Below are 16,828 nucleotides of genomic sequence, written 5' to 3' on the forward strand. Positions count from 1 at the left end.
TACTAACTCTGCCATTATAACATGAAAACAACCATAGGCAATATATAAGCAAATGGGCATGGCTGTGTTCCAATAAAACTTTACTTACAAAAATGAGTGGTGGGACAGATTTCACCAATCCTTGTCCCAGACCACCAGACTGCTAAAAACGTCACTAACGTGGTGGGCCTTTGATGGGTTAATCTACCATTCTCCAGAGTATAAGTGTCACTTCTTGGTCATTCAGTCCAATTAACATAGTCTCATGAGTATAATGGACCAATTTGATGTCCTAGGGAATGTCTTGATGATCCTGGTCCCATATACAAAGGCTAGAAAATTTAATGTCATCCTGGGACAACACTATAAATGTATGCAAATGTCCATCCATGTGAATGCAAACTGCTTCTCTTCTTGCTTCTTGATTTGAAAAATGGATGGGTTTTATCCAGCACCCATGTATAATCTTCCAGCTTTTATATCTATTGGCTGGGCCTTTGCCACTCTTTTGGCCTGTGGTCTCCTTCCTTCCTTAGCAAGCCCAGCATGTGTCTAGCTGGTGTACGATGTGACTTATCCTATTTATAGATCTGGTGGTCAGGAGGTGGGGATATATCCCAAGGAGGCATGTGTTTCCTTGTAAGCAAAAGCTTCTGCATTGTCTTCAAGCAAGAGGGGCAGTGCTAGCTTTTAACATGGAGAAATAATCCAGTTCTGCAGGCACAGAGAATTCAGGGAAAGCTGACGATTCAAGATTTGAAGTGCATCAATCAGGACTCTGACCTTAGTGTGACAGAGCTGTCAAGGGTGGAGAATTCAATTTTCCTTGGAGCTCTGCTATTCTAATAATTAAGACCTGGGTCTGATCCTAAGCTTTTTTTGTGCCATCTAGATGTATACTGTCTTCATACGTTGCCAAGGAGGCCCTCTTGCTTTCATGGTCTACTTTATATTAGTTATTAATTATCCTCAACTTATCATTGCCTTTCTTAATGTATTAATGGTCCCCAGTGACACTCATTCAAATTCCATAGTGCTTATAATAACCATTTCCCCTACACCTCTCAAGCATTTGAGATTTTGCCCCTGCCAGTCTATTCCTTTCTCCAGTATCTTATCCCAATTCACCTCTGCAGACGGTTTTAACCATTGTGTGATTACAGTATTACAAAGGCTCATTGCTAGTGAGCCAGTGGGTGATCCAGCTCCAAAATCCCATTTTCAAGTCTCCTTCCTGGAACTACTCTTACTATCACAGGTCAGCTTCCCCATGAAAAATACAGTAAGACCCTGAGATTGTCATGCAGGAGGTACCAGCGCATCTTTAACAGGAGCTTTATCCCCCATTTTGTGGCCATAGAGAAAACATTACCCTATACTGAGGATGGCAGGGCAAAGGGTGGAATGAGCCTGAGTCCTGATGCCATCACTGAATTAGCTATTCCATCCTGGGATAGCCTACTTCTTAAACTTCTGAAGCAAGCACGATATCTCTTCTGTTTAAGACACTCTTAGGTATTCAGTTACTTGCAGCCAAAGGCATTCTAGCTCATGCATGATCTCAGTTAATGCTTGGCTACCCTATGCTGTGAGGTAGGTGTTATTATTATTCCCATTTCATAAACAAGAGAGCTTAAGCTTAGAGAATACTTGCTCAAGATGACACAGCTAGAAATTGGTGGAGCCCAGTCTAACCTTAGTACTATCTGCATCCAAAGTCCATGCTCTTCACCCTTTTATAAACATCTATGTGACAATTGATCAAATCAGGAGGTGTATGGTACCATCCCCCAGATCTAAAGGGAAGAGTAGCTTGTGTATAGCTAAGATCCACATACACCAGAAGAGCTGCCCTTAAAAAGCTCACTGACCTCTTACTTGGTGTATTGGGTTGAATGGTGGCCCTCAAAATAGAAGACCATGTCTTCATTGTCAGAACCTGCAAACATGACCTTACGTGGAAAAAAGATCTTTGCAGATGTCATTAAGGATCTTGAGATGAAGAGATCACCCAGGGTTATCCAGGTGGGCCCCAAATCCAGTGACCAGTGTCCTTATAAGAGTCATACAGGGAAGACCTGCCAGACAGAAAGAGGAGGAGGCAATTCAGCCATGGAGGCAGAGACTAGAGTGATGCAGCTGCGAATCGAGGAACCCCCGAAGGCATGAGAGGCTGGAAGAGGCAAAAACAGAATCTCCCCTGGAGTCTTTGGAGTTAGCACACTGCCCACATCTTGATTTTGGACTCTGGCCTCCAGAACTATGAGGAAATAAATCTCTATTGTTTTACACCACCAAGTTTATGGTAATTTGTTATGGCAGCCTAAGGAAACTAATACTACATTTATTTCTTTATTATGTAAAGGTGAGCAGTATACTTTCTAAGTTTGGTTGAATATATTGCTCATGTGGCAGATTTCTATTGGAATCCTTTACACTTTAAAGATAATGTGTGAACTACTTCCTTAGCAGAGGTAGAGGCACCTGTAGAGACATGAATGAGTGTTTTCCTGGGAAGAAGGTCCATAGCCATCATATTCTCAATAGGGTCTTAATAGGATCCACAAAACTAAGAATTTCTGAGAGGGAGTCTGGGAAAATGGAAAAATGACAGGTAGCTAAGCTCTAAGAGAAACAAGTGCTAAGACTGTGAAACATACAGAGAATAAGTTTCAAGTATGTGGAAGCTGGAAGGATCCTGTGTGTCTGGTTAGAAGGCTTCATCTCTTTGGGAAGAAGCTTTGGCTTCCTCAAGAGTGCAGAGAAGAAAGCAGAAGTTGTAAAGGTCTAGCAAAGGCAACTGCAAAGGGCCAACTCCACACACCTCAGAGTCTGGAGGAAAGGAAATGCTCCTTCTGGACAAAGTATAAAGAGGTTAGGAAAAAGTTCAAATTTCTCTAGTTAAAATCTGCAGGTGATTGAAGAAGGTAAATTCTATTACAATGACAAATCAGTAAAATGTTGTCTCAAAAGACTTATTATGCTTCTATATTGGGGTAGAAAAAAGAGAGGGAAAACATTGGTGTCTAAAAATAAGGAATGGTATGAACTTAAGTCTGACTCTAAAAAGGAAAAGGAAGGATATATATTTTCTGAGTCTGTCACTATGAAAATTATGAGATGAAATTTAAAGAATATGAAACAAACCTTAGGCAGAATCTTGGCTGCCAAAACCACAAGCCCCACATGACAGCCCGCTCCACTGAATGCCATGGAAACTGCCTCCCCAGCAGCACGTGGGCTTGGAACCACCTGCACGATTCCTCCATGAAAGTACTTAAGATAGGGTTGGGGTAAGCAGAGAGAGAGAGTAAGGAGAGAGGAGAGTGTTGCAAGGGCAACTCTGCTTCCCAGAGAACTGGAACTGAATCCCTGGAGCCTTCCTAGCAAAATCATGAAGTGTTTTTAAAACAAATTACCTCACAGGTGTTTACAGTTCAGTTCTGCCTGCCCCTCTGCCAAACTGAAAGGAACGGGTGAAACTCAAAGCTGGCTTTCAGCCCCATCGTTCACAATTCTAAGAAGGAAACATCTTTCACAAAACAGGAACTTGGTCCTTGAAAATTTCACATACTACAGGCTTTTCCGCCACACACCTGGGATATAACATCCAATAGCTCATTTGCAATCTATCGCAGTAAATGTGCTAAGAGCTCAGGAGAAGCAAAATGCACATATGTATAAATGGGCCACAATTTCTAAGGATTCTGCACTAACATGGGTTTCTTCTCTGAAGCAAATACAGTGTTTCTAAAACTTACAAGAGTAAGGGAACATCAAGTAAGAAAGGCCTAATTAAGTTGGGGGTTTTGTTTTGTTTTGTTTTTTGTTTTTGAAAAGTCATGTTAGACTCTTTCCTCTTGGAACAGAATTAACAAATTAGCAGAGGAATAAAATGTACCAGTCATTTGACCATGTAAGTTACATAATGTAGAAGCACATTTTGTGACATGAGTATTCAATGTAGCACAACACTTTCCTCATCAAATTATCTCATTGCTCTTATCCCACGTTATTTTCCAAACAGGCACTTGCTTGTGAATGGCCTCCAGCATCTTGTAGGGTTTGCTGCTCTCAACACCTCCCATCTGTTGCCTGACCCAGAGGCCAATGATGGCTTTTCTATGTGGGCCTAATAACAAATGAAAAGAAGGCAGGCATTTATTACATTCAACAAACACATATATAGAAATTTCTGTGTCAGGCCAAATACTACCATAGCACTTTACAAGCATTAACCCATTTGATCCTCAAAAGACCTATGAGGTAGATTCTCTTTTCACCTCCATTTTACAGATGAAGAAACTGGTCTTATACTTACTGAGAGGTGGAGCCAGGATTTAAATGAGTTTGTGCAATTAACCACTATACCATGCAACCTTAAGTAGTAGTAGTATAAAGGTAAATGAAGTCTTATTAACAAATAATACTAAGGGCTCATATGTACGCAATTCTTAAAAATGAAGATTTGATTTTATCTTTTAAATGAAGATTTTTTTAAATGGAAGAGGTTACCCAGAATGTTCATGTGGACAGGTTTTCATCATGGGTTTCTAAAGTTGTAATTTGTGAAGTTTTATTATATGTATAGAATGGTAGTGTTAGTCAATTGATATAACCAGCCTTCAAATCTGTACGCATCTTTAAATCATCAACTATATTTGTTTCTCTGATTATAAAAGGAATAATTGTTCATATTTGAAAGATTCAGAAAAGTACGTGGTGAAAAATAAAAATCACTCATAATCCCATCATCCAGAAATTGTCATTGCTGATATTTTCACATATATACTCTCTGGTCTTCTTTCTAAATGTACATCCACCCATCTGTATATTGTCTTAACATTTATTAAATGTGACATTTCATGCATATAATGGATGCATTATTCAAAGAGAAACAATTTATACTCGTTTTCAGTACCCTCATATGTATTAAATATTCTTTAAGGATTGAAAAAGTTTAAAATCAATACCTTAAGATCACAGAAGTACCATCAGAGTGGAAACAAATAATCAATGATATATATGCTAGAGCATTCTTAAAATCAAATATTCAGTCAAATGAAGTAACAACGGTGATATTTTTCAATATAATTTTATTTCATTTTCTGCATTACTTAGAAGCATCAGTAAGATGAAAACATTATTTGTTTCTTAAAACTGTGCACAAATTAATTGATGTGACACACCCATTAATGATTATTTTCTTAATGAATTGATTCTAAAGCTTCTCTAAGATACGAAGGCATAAGACAACCAAAAAGAAATATTGATTTATAACTGTCCTAATACTGCTCAGCATTTTAAAGTAAACTATAGCCATAAAGCATGTTATAATTACTAATAAGGTAATCCACAGAATGCCTTGCTGAGCCAAGTGTAGAAGAAATAAATTGTTTCATATTGGAGGAAAGTGAACACTATAAATCAATATACTAGTGTGAAATTTTACATGGCTACATGCTATCATCTCCAGCATCACAAATGACTTAAGGAATTCCTCAGCTGAGAGTGGACTCCTATGGGTGGCCACAATGTCACAGTCTTGAAGACAACTTCCTCTTGACTGTACCAGTAATTTTTCCATATGGATTGTCTAATGGCAGCAAGACCTGTAGAAAAACCACATGGTAACTTAAGGGACATTAAAATAGCTCTCTCCTCCTTTCTATGACTCAATATTAAAAACAAAAACAACTTACTAAACAGGAAAATGTATATGTCCTCCATTAAAGTTACTTCAAGCATGGTAATGCCTTATTATTCTGGCAATAGTTGAGAGATGAGTCAATTTTCTAGAAAATTTAAAAGCTTTTGAAAAATGTTAATCATTGAGATATAAATGTTTCTAAAAATGCATTCCATATCCCTGCTTTGTAAATGCAGTGTATTGAGCACAATTGACCTTTCCTTGGTGACTCACTTTGACCATGAGTCATTGTCCAATGCTGTAAGATCACCATGCCCTCAGAAATGTCTGAGGTCTGCAGGGTTGTTCACTCAATTCTAAATTATAGAATTCTAAATTCTAAGTGCCTCCAGATAGCAGTGCTTTTAGAGTTCTTCCACCTTCCCACCCTGTCATTTGTCACTTCTCTGCTGGTGTCAATTTGTCCAACTTCCTGTTTCTCATGTGTTATGTTCACTTTGTACATACCTGCTGGGTGAGAGTCCAAGAGTGACTCCAGCCATCCTCAAAGTTCAGACACAAGGACAGCTTGTTCAGCCACTCAGGTGCCTTTATGTAGAGCCCTGACCCAAAGGAACTCAGGCCTTCCTGACTCCAAGTCCCCAGCTGGGCTCCACGAGGGAGCTGCGAGTCTGACTTCCTAGAGGGAAGAACCCTGTGGGCGTGGCCCCCAGCACGCTGGGATTAGTGCAGACCTGAGGTGTCGGGGGCCCTCAGGAGGCCTCCTCTCTCTGCCTGGGGTTCTGAGCTAAGCACTGCTCCAGCCATGACACCTGATCCTTTTTTCTATTTAGGGTCCATTTGTTTAGCCTCTGGTGGACTTGGCCAGGATTACTTTCAGGTCCCTCTTCTGCCCTTTAGAAAGCTTTAAAAAGACTTTACATTCTAATGAATGACATTCTGGTAGCCATATCCTTTCCTTCCTCTAAAGTAAATAGTGCTGCCTCTCTTTGTGGCTGGATGTACAACATGTGGGACCAAGGTTGCTCTCCTCAGCAACTCAGAACTCTAGATCACCTATGTGGGCACCTAAGCATGACCTTTGTTTCCAGATGTGACTCCCCCAGCCTCCACCTGCAGCTGATGGTGGTCAAAGCCTGCTAGAGGCCACCCACATTACTCGCAAAACAGAAAGGAGGTACCTGGCCCGAAGGATTATGAGGCTTCTGGGCCAGCAGGTACAGAATGTGGGACCTTCTGAAGACCCCCTTCATTAGCGCTTATCCACCAAAGGATATAAGTCTACTAGAGCAGAGCCATGCTAATAGATGGCTGCTTCCCTATCTTACTCCCCAACACATACTAAAAGAAGTTACTCAAAATAATGTTTTCTAGATAATAGAAATGTGTGGGAAGCTGCAGCAAATTGAGAAATCTTATTCTGAATGTGGTCCAAGAGGGAAGAATGGTTCTGATCTCCCAAGAACTGACCACACCAGCCCACCAGTCAGGACTTCAGGCTGTCTAATCAGACACACTGAGTGGTTTAACATTCTGCCATGGCTTAAAAAAAAAAAGCAGGAGAAATGCTTTTTCCAAGACAAAGGGTTCTTTTCAAAAAATTAATTTCTGCACTTTACCTTCTGTAATTGCAATTAGAAACATAAATACTCTTTCATGTTTTCCTATGTGTATTTTATGCCACTGAACTGACTAGTTAATCAAAAGGTAGGAATGATGGAAGAAAGTGAAAAATAGAATCTTTTTTTCTCCTCATTGCCTCATGATGGAGAATAATGAAGCTGTGTCCTTGTATGGCACTTTTTGGAGAAGCAGATCTCAGAGTTGTTTCCTTGGGCACACTCTGTTCCTTCTCTGTCTTTCTCTCTTGGACTACCAACCTTCTATAATTATTCATCCACTTCGAGGGCACTCCAACCTCAGGCATTGAAAGGCCCAGAATTGAAGAGGGCTGTAATCACTGGCAACTATAAATATTCCCCAAAGCAACAGTTGCTAAGAGTTTTATTCGGTGACACTATCATCCCAGGCTTATAAAAGGGGCAGAAGGGGATGGGACAGAGATGTGCTTTAAATATATTTAAAGTTCTCTTACCTCTTCCTTGTTGATCAGACCCATTTTGGACATGTCTATATTGAAGTAGTGAATGTTTGGCAGGCTGATTTCCATATCTTCTATCTGGAATCCACAGTGGCATGCATCACATTAGGAGCTGCGAGCCTCCATCTCTGTCACTCCAGCCACCCTCACCTCCCCTACCCTTGCACCCATTACTCAGGTTCTCTCTCTGACTTGGAGACACCCTCTGATGTACCTCCACTGCCCGACATTGTTCTCTCCTACTAGTTCTGTGATTAGATGGTGGGCCTACTCTTCTCCCCTCAGTGTACAACATCTGTTTCTCTGAAAAGAAGGGGCTCCTCAGGTTAGAAATGTGGGAGACCTCTTCGACATCCAACTGGCCTCCAGGTACTGGCCAGTCAACATTCTAAATTCCTCCTCATTCCACTCCCACCTTTCAGGCCTGTACCTAACATTTATAGGCCCTGCAGTAAGAGTATAATTGGAGACCCACATACCAAATGTATAAAGATTTTAAAGTTTTATTAATCAAGCTAAAATTTTTTGAGTGAAATATGTTCTACTCTTCTAACTTGACAAATATACCCTTCATAACAACCTGGAAGGCCAGGTATTAATTTAAAATTCTCTAACTTCTTGGAGTACCATGCTGGGGCATGGCAGCATGGGAAGAGCCAGCCCCTTGCCCCTGGCCCATCCCACCTTCTCTCTTGGACTCACAGGGGTAGACACTCCAGCTTGCATGTCAAGCGCCATCCATACCTCCTGCAAACATCTGCCCCTTTGCCTACTCTCAGGCCTAAGTGTGAACACCAATAGCACGATTCGCCCTCTGGAAGACAGATCTCGAGAAGAGATTTGCCCAGGTTCCAGAAGTAGTCTCACGGCTATTTGGACAGGAAATTCTGGGGAATGCATTGGGCCTCTGCAGGGTACGTTGCTGTGGCCCCACTGATTGTTCACTCAGTGCAGGGAGGCATAGCCAGAGGAAGGCCTTAACGGGGCCTGTAAAATGCTGAGCCATGGCCGGAGTCTCTCTTGTCCAGGTCTAAGGATGGTACTCCTCCTCTCCAGCCCCACCATGGCCCAGACTCTCTTTGCAAGATTCTGAAATAGATCCCAACATGTCTCCTTGCCTATGGTCCATCAACCTTTTCATTCATCACACTTCTGTCACAGTGATTTTTCTAGAGTACAAATCTGGCACAAAACATCCTGCTTAAACCCCTTGGTGGCTCCCGGAAGCCTTCAGGATAAGGTACAGACTCTATAAATAAGCCTAAAAAGGCCCTCTTGACTGGCTCCTGTAGTTCCTGCCTCATTTCTATATGGAGTGACTATAATTCATTCATATATATCCATTCACACGTGGTAGACCCTCAACAGTAAACAATTGTATCATGCTATTTCTTGTCTCCATACCTACCCTACTCCCTCACCCTTGAGAGTAAACTCAGATAACCTCTAGACTCAAATCAAACATCCTTCCCTCTAGAAAACCTGGCTGAACCCATCTCCTATACCTGAGTTAGCTGCTTTGCTCTGTACTTTCATAATACTCTTTTCTCTATTGAATTGTTAGTTTACTTATTTTGTTTGTTCACTGAATGATGAGCTCTTTGAGGGTAGTGACTATATCTAATTCATCTTTGTATCCTTCATGTGCTGCCAGAGACATAATCACCATTCAATAAATGAATGAATGAATGGGCGGGTGGGGAAGTAGGTAGATGGACAGATGGATGGATGGATGGATGGATGGATGGATGGATGGATGAAATCTCTCTACATCTATCTTTCATTGTCTGGTTTTCCTGAAACACATAACCTTTGTCTAATTTCCCCTCTCTCTCAAGTCATTCAAGTGTCCTGAATATGAGGCTTAAATCAGTGGCAGGCTGAAGGGACTCAAACAATTTTCAACAAAACTCAAGGACTACAACCGTGGCCTGTGTTTTCAGGTTAGACAGATTTTTCCATTTTTGCTCTCTTCTCACTTGCTATAACAAGCTTTTGAACAACAACAGATGTCATTTTTCATGTGTCTTCCACTTTCTTATTTTAACTCTCAACTCTTTCTCAGAGCTGACAGAAGACACACGTTCTCCCAATCCTCAGAATGGCAACTGACAGAACATACCTCAGGAACTCGGCTCAGGGAGAGCACCTGGATATCATAGAGGGTCTTCTGCACAGAGGGTGAGTACTCGCCTTTGTCATAGGGCCCAGCAAATTTCTCCAGGACAAGGTCCCGAATGGTGCCCCTAAAACACAGAGAAGGTCACTGAGGATCCTGAAAGGAATTTTAGGAATGTATTAGGAAGCTAAGAAGCAGTGACCTATCTGTCCCCCAGAAAACAATGTTATTGATGTTTTTAGAAAAGATTAGTATCTTGTAATGCCAAAAACAAAACACCTCACTTCCCATTCCCCTATACACACACACACACACACACACACACACACACACACCATTCAACAAACATATTGAGCATCACTAGACTGTCTTCATAGTTTGGCACCAGGGCCCGGTGGGCATTTTAGGGTAAATTTCCTGTCATGTTCGAAGAACCTAAGAAGAAGACTCCCAAGTATTCTTACCATCTTGCTGCTCTGCTTGGCTGGCTCATTGAATTTTTACATTTGGGGGTTTACTCTGTGCCAGCCTCTGTGTTTTTAGATTAGACAGATTTTTCTGTGCTAAGCATTTTATGTGATGATGTCATTGAATTCTCTCAATATAGCTGAAGTAGGTACTATTATTATCCCCAATTAGAGAAGAAGAACCTGAGCTTAAAAGTTACATGATCTGCTCTAAGTCCCTCTCTTTGGTAGGAGGCCCAGCCTACAGTACTATCCTGCCTCTGGCATGTTCAATTTCATGCTCTTTTCAACATAAATACATCAGGCTGCTGCCCATGGAGAGCACTTGAAGTAAAAAGGAAGGAAGACTGAGGTGACGTTCTCATCATGCATTTAAAAACCTATCACATAATAAAAGAAGCAGAGAAAAACTACACCAGTGGGAGGGAATGCTGTGGGAGTGGGTGATGGGGGAAGGGTATGCATGCGGATTCTAGTTTATGATAGGGTAGAAATTTCTACAGAGCTTTAGCAAAGGAATGAGATACCTAATCAAAAAGCAAGTTCTGAAAGTCGAGAGGTCTAATTACTCCCTGTCAGGGTATAATAATAATCATACCATATTGTGAGTTATCAGAATCAAAATGGAGTCACTTGTGTCAGACACTAAATAAATAAATAAATAGAGCCAGGAAGCTGAGGGAGGGCCCTCATGCACAGATGCCTGTAAGAACTATTGCAAAGACTCTCTGAAGGGCTCTTATGTACATATGCCTGTAACAAGAATTTTGCCAAGGACTTTTCAAACAGCGGCTCGCGACGTGAGTCACAAGGACAGCTAGCCGGATGTACAAGAACACTTGCCTGACACGGTCTCCACTAATAAGCTGGCGTTAACTCCCATTATAGCCACTGTAACCAGTGTTCTCTTTGTCTCAAAACAAATTACGTACACATTTTCCTTTTGCTTTTAAAAGCTTCCCCTTGCCTCAACCTCTTAGGATACACCTATGTTTCCTGCAGCCAGCCCACAAATTTCCAGATTTCCTGTGTGTTCCTAAATAAATTCATTATCTTTGAGAATCTCTCTGTTTGTTATTTCAGTTGACAATATTTTTAAGGAATTTAATGCTTATAAAATGCTTTTGTGAACATCATATCATTTTGAGTTTAGCCTAGATTGACCAATTATCCCAGTTTGCCCAGAACCAAGAGGTTTCCTGAGACATGGGACTTTCCGTGTTAAAACCAGGAAGTCCCTGACAAACTGGAACAAGTGGTCACCCTCGTTTAGCTTTCCCTGCATCACTATGAGGTAGTAAGGCCAGATATTCTCTTCATTTGATGCAGTGTTTCTTCAAGTGTGGTCCCTGGTCCAGTGGCATCTGCATCCCCTGGGAGTTTGCAAGAAATGCATGTTCTTGCACCCCACCTCAGTCCTACAGAATCAGAATCTCTGGGGGTGGGCCCAGCAAGCTTCGTTTTCTGATTCTGTGTGATTCTGATGCACAGGCATGTTTAAGAACCACCAATTTAATAAATTGAATAAACAGAAGGGATTTCTGAATAGTGGGAGGTTGAGTTGAATAGCCTCTAAGTTTCTCTTTTACATTCTAAGATTCTATGAAGTCTGGGCCCCTGGGACAAGGGCAGACACGACATGCACATGTTCATACCAGGTAGCCTCGAAGTCCACATCCCTGCACTGGTGGTAGCGCCACTTGCAGTACACTTGGGTGGCAAAGCATCGGTCCTTCACCTCAGGGAGGGTGGTGAACTGGTCCTTGATGAAACCTTCAAATCCAGACTGTGTTGTTTTCAAGACCTTGAGGTCTTTGATTCCAGAATGAATGACGGGGGGTCCTGTTTCAAGTAGAAAGTCAGGAGTGGCAGAGGTCATAAACAAACAGTGCCTTGCTGCTGATACCTAGCACAGAGGATCCTGGTCATTAAAACATGACACATTCTGTACAAAAACTACATCACCGCCCATGTTTTCTGTCATCCTACTTCCTCTGAAGTCCCAGTGAAGAGGATAGTGTGCCTTTGCTTCCATCCGGATTCCATGACTCCCTGCCCTGTCTTGCCCTAGAAAATCTGAAGGTCTAAGATTAAACTCCATTGTGTATTGAAGGTCACAGAAATGAATACATTCCTTTCAACTACATGCGGGAGTGTCTTCTTGGCCAACTCACCTCATGTATTTTGAGTTCCATCTCCTCCTACAGGTGATCATGCTGGAATGTGTTAATAAGGTCCTTAAGAGCCATTCCTCTACCTGCTACTGTGATCCCTTTACTGGGGGTAGTGCTCATGCTGATCAGCTACAGTAGCTGATGATCCCAATCTCCACTAGGCTGTGATGGCATCCCAGTTGCCTTATGGTTATCAGCTCAGCAAAACCAGGCAGCTTCATAAATGGGTAGCAGCGTGGGCCTGGCTGAGCCTAAATAAGACAGGGAAGATGGAGCTGGTGACTCACAAGGGATAGATCTGCCTAAGTTGATATCTATAAAGGCTTTTGTTTTTTCTGCTGAAGGAGAAGGGACAAAGTTGTTTCATGGGTACCTGAGGGAGAGAGGGGGGAGTTGAAAACAATGGAAGGGATGATATGGCTCTCCTTCTGTCTCTACTGCCCCTTCATAAGGTAATGGGGCAGGTGGAAGAGTGACAGGTGTCATCTAAAAAAGAACAGTATTAACATTACTATGACATTATTTGTCTGCACAGGCTGGCAAGAATTGGGGACATTCAGGGAGCACTTGACAAACCCTAATAGCAAAGTGCCATGGCATGATTATTTAAAAAACCTTTTTTTCAGTCTCTTTGTTAGTTCCGACCAATATCTATTCTTTTTGGTATGTTTAATCTAAAAATCAAGAGCCAGAGGTGTCAGGTATCATTACACACATGGTCTTAGTTGAAGAACAAGAATATAACTCATGATCCTCAATTAAAATCCAAGGAAGTGCTTAAAAATGCAATGGTTTACATCACCTATGTGGTTTCCATTGCTACAGTTAACTCAGGAGCTGTGGAGTTTCAAAAGTAGGTAAATAAAGTCTACATTTCTCTATTTTCCATGCTTCAGTATACACCTATCAGATAAAACATTTAATCAGATATGTACTGATTAAAGAAGATATTCTGTGCAGAATGTCCCAGGATAATGCAGTGAAACAGGAAATCATCCTTGTTTAACTTTCTGAAGTACTTACTGGAAGCTACATCTGAAGAAGGAGCAAGAGAAAGATACCAGCAATGCCTTAATGCCTTCAGCTGGCTGAGCTTATCGGATTCTAAATGTATAAAGTCATGATCTCACAAAATCAACATTGTTACATGCAGTGAGTGTGAGCCTCAAACCCAGTAGAACTACAGAAACAATCAATAAGTATCTGTTGAATGAATGAATGAGTTTAGCAAGATTGATTCATGTCAAGGATTAAGTATTGCACAACTTAGTATCTTTCTTTACTAGACAGTTCAGCCCCAGCAAACTTTACCATTTCCCTTCCTGGTCCCCTCCAACTCACACACAGTGTGGCAGGGCGTGAAAGGAAGGGTATTAACCTTGGCTAAGAAACTCCTCTCTGTAGACGTACCTTTGGTTGCTGCAGTTTCAGTCTTTATCTTACTTAGTTCCCAAAACTCTATAAAGCAAGTATTTTAATGTGACTTTTAATCATTTGCCCATAGTCACATGGCTAGAAACTGTCAGAGGTGGAGTTTAAACTCAGCACCACATTATGAGATCCCATGCTTTTCTTCCGCTTTTTGGATCACTTCCAATCTATGCAATGGTTCCTCCTTCCTTTGACCCTTTCCCCATTTGTGTTCTATAAGTGGCCTTTCCAGGAGACAAGGTTGCCACCTCCTATCCACAGTGGCTTTAAGGACCTCAGATAGAGCACCCTGCCTGAAAAAGACTATCTCCATTGGCCAGAAATTGAGATTGAATAATCACTTTTTAGAGTTGGCTCCTGGGTATCTAAAAACCTTTGTATTCCTTAAACATTTCCTATTGAAATGCAAATAAATATCCCTTAAGGGAGTGACTCATTAAGCCTTTGTAAGGTACTATGATAATCTACTTCCCATGGTAAGCCTTTCTAGAAAACAAAATCCTATAGAAATGAAACATGGGTTTGCAGTCAGGAGTGGGGTTAAAATGAAACCCTTGCAGGAGAATAAAAAGAAGGCGAAAAAGAACCAAAGACAACCTTTATCTACATTGTTTTCTTCCTATTCATCTGGCCTTGACTGCTGGCATCTGTGTGAGCCAGTCAAACTTTGGCTCGTCCAATGGTGTTAACCGTAAAAGGATTCCTGGATGCAATGTTGCATAGTGGTTGAATCGACGGCTTTGAGACTCAGATTCCTAGAACTCAAATCCCAGTGCTCTCCCTGCATCCTCAACCCCCATTTTTATGACCTCCATGCTCCTGAGGGAATTTTTTTACCCTCTCTCTACTTGATTTTGTCATCTGTAAAATGGAGACGATAATCATACCTATTTCCTACAGCTGCCACATGTCTAAGAGAATGCACTAAAGGACTTAGTAGAATGGCTGACCTACATAAATGCCCTACAAATGTGATGATGATGATTTTGCCATAATTGACTTTTTCACGGTGACTTCGACAACTTATAAATATTTCCCACGTTTCACAAAGTCTTACTGGGTTCTGAAAACTACTTCTAAGGTGCCGTCCTATCCATCTCCAGCCCTAGGATAAGATTTATTGACCTTAAGGGAGTGTCAGTCCTACTAGGCCACTTTGAAATGATCTGCTTTCTCACTGTAATCTAAAAATGGAGAAAGCAGTTGTATTTTTAAAATGTGTTTTGGCATCAGTTTCACACAGAATAAAATGTCTCATGTTCCCCAAGACAATTAACTATTGCCACAGTTTTGGCAGAACACAAACCAGCTACTCTGATGCTCTCATCATTCTATTAAAAACAACAACAACAACAAAAATGATTCTCTCTGAATGTTAAAAGAATTTTTCCCTGGCACACATCAGACATGCTGGATGAAATCAGAGAGCTTATTTTATCTTCTCTGTTGGCAGTGCCCCAGCTTTCTGAACATTGGTAAGAACCTGAGGCTTTCAAAATCATGGGCCCATCAACTAAAAATATGATGCCTCACACCCTCTAAAAACGATTCCCATTTAGACTAACAAGTAGTAATTCAAAAACTGTCCTTTTCTAGGTTACGCCCCATGAAATCACTTAATCAGCTTTTTTTGTTTTGTTTTGTTTTTCTGCCATGGTTATGGAGTAATGCAAAAGAAAGATTTTTCACATTTCACTTTGCTAGAACATAATCTTTTCTAGCTTTTAGTGTCCTCCTACACACTTAGCAGATTGTGGCTTATCTCTCAGAGAATCATACATCCTACCCTTTAGCTATCTAAGGGAAAGAAACTCACTGCGAATTAATAGAAAATAAGCCCAATTCCTTACCTACGCATCAGGTGTCACAAAGCACAAAGCTTTATTGAGCCAAGAAAAAGATCTTGTCATAAGAGGATAATTGCTTCCACATTTAACACCTCCAAAAAGGACACAAATAGCTGAAAGGCAGATATTTTAAAACCATATTAAATCATTCTAGTAGAAAATCTCAAACTTGTAAAGTGCTAGAAAAAGTAAAGATCGATTAAATATTTGCCTTGGAGAGTCCATTTACCTCATGCAGGGAGAGTGAAAGCTCCCTCTGTGCAATTCTGGATGGAAAGAGATGACATCATCCCGATGGTAGGAAATTAACTGGGCTTTTGTACAACCAGGTGATGATCAAGAAGATTTTTAAAGACCACAAATCTGCCAAGAATTTTTCTTACAAAGGAACCGAAGAGCACTTTAGTCTTGATATCAGAAGGACATAAACAGACTTCTTGGCAGTAGCCATCTCTGTCCTGGATCTCCCACTTCTCCCATCTCACTTCTTCCATCTGCCCATCTTGTCACCTCTTAAATGTGTTCTCCTCCAGGATGGATTTCATCAGCTGCCTTCCTTACAACCATCCCCCTACCCTCACTACCCTTCATGTCAATAGATATATAGGAAGTATTTTTCACTACCAGAAGACACAGTCTAGTATTTGAGGTCTCTTTTCCATCTTCCATTCCTCTATTTAGCCATGCTTTAGCTGAATTTCATAATTAGCATCAAATGGGAGAAATTCGGTGCTGAAGAAATTGTGAGTTATAATTCAAATAGTGCAGAGGTTTGGGGGTCGATTTAGTTCAAATTAGTGACTCGATCATACCAATGACTTAAAGCTCCGTTAAGCTTGTAGTTTCTCACTGATAAATGACAGAAAGAGTTCCGAAGATTCGATGCCATATGATACCTAAACCAACAGCCTGCATCATACACCTAGGGCCTAGTTCTCCTCTCAGGGCTTGAGAAGTCACAAACATAACACCAGCCCTCAATCCTCTGGGCAAACAAATTTATTTCTGTCTTCCAGATTCTCCTGTGGAATCAGCAGGCTTTGAAACAACTAAAATACAG

At 41.1% G+C, this 16,828-nt stretch overlaps 1 protein-coding gene across 7 annotated transcripts in view; it reads right to left on the bottom strand.

Moving 5' to 3' along the window:
• Window positions 1-5,058: 5,058 nt before the first annotated feature.
• The window catches only part of LOC100998784 (uricase), a 40,545-nt gene continuing 28,775 nt past the window's right edge, over window positions 5,059-16,828 (bottom strand). For 3 of the 7 annotated variants that reach the window (XM_031650359.1, XM_003892119.3, XM_009211862.4), the window contains 4 exons: window positions 11,972-12,158; window positions 9,853-9,976; window positions 7,725-7,808; window positions 5,059-5,591 (listed from right to left, as the gene is read on the bottom strand). In XM_031650359.1, the coding sequence (XP_031506219.1) occupies window positions 5,517-5,591; window positions 7,725-7,808; window positions 9,853-9,976; window positions 11,972-12,158 (470 nt within the window). In that variant the 3' untranslated portion in view covers window positions 5,059-5,516. Of the gene's footprint in view, window positions 5,614-5,681; window positions 5,791-7,724; window positions 7,809-9,852; window positions 9,977-11,971; window positions 12,159-16,828 lie in introns of those variants that run through there. The other 4 variants (XM_031650345.1, XM_031650357.1, XM_031650353.1 and 1 more) reach the window with 4 other exon arrangements.

The sequence above is a fragment of the Papio anubis genome, chromosome 1 (genome assembly GCF_008728515.1).
Source record: "Papio anubis isolate 15944 chromosome 1, Panubis1.0, whole genome shotgun sequence".
Classification (NCBI taxonomy): Eukaryota; Metazoa; Chordata; class Mammalia; order Primates; family Cercopithecidae; genus Papio; species Papio anubis.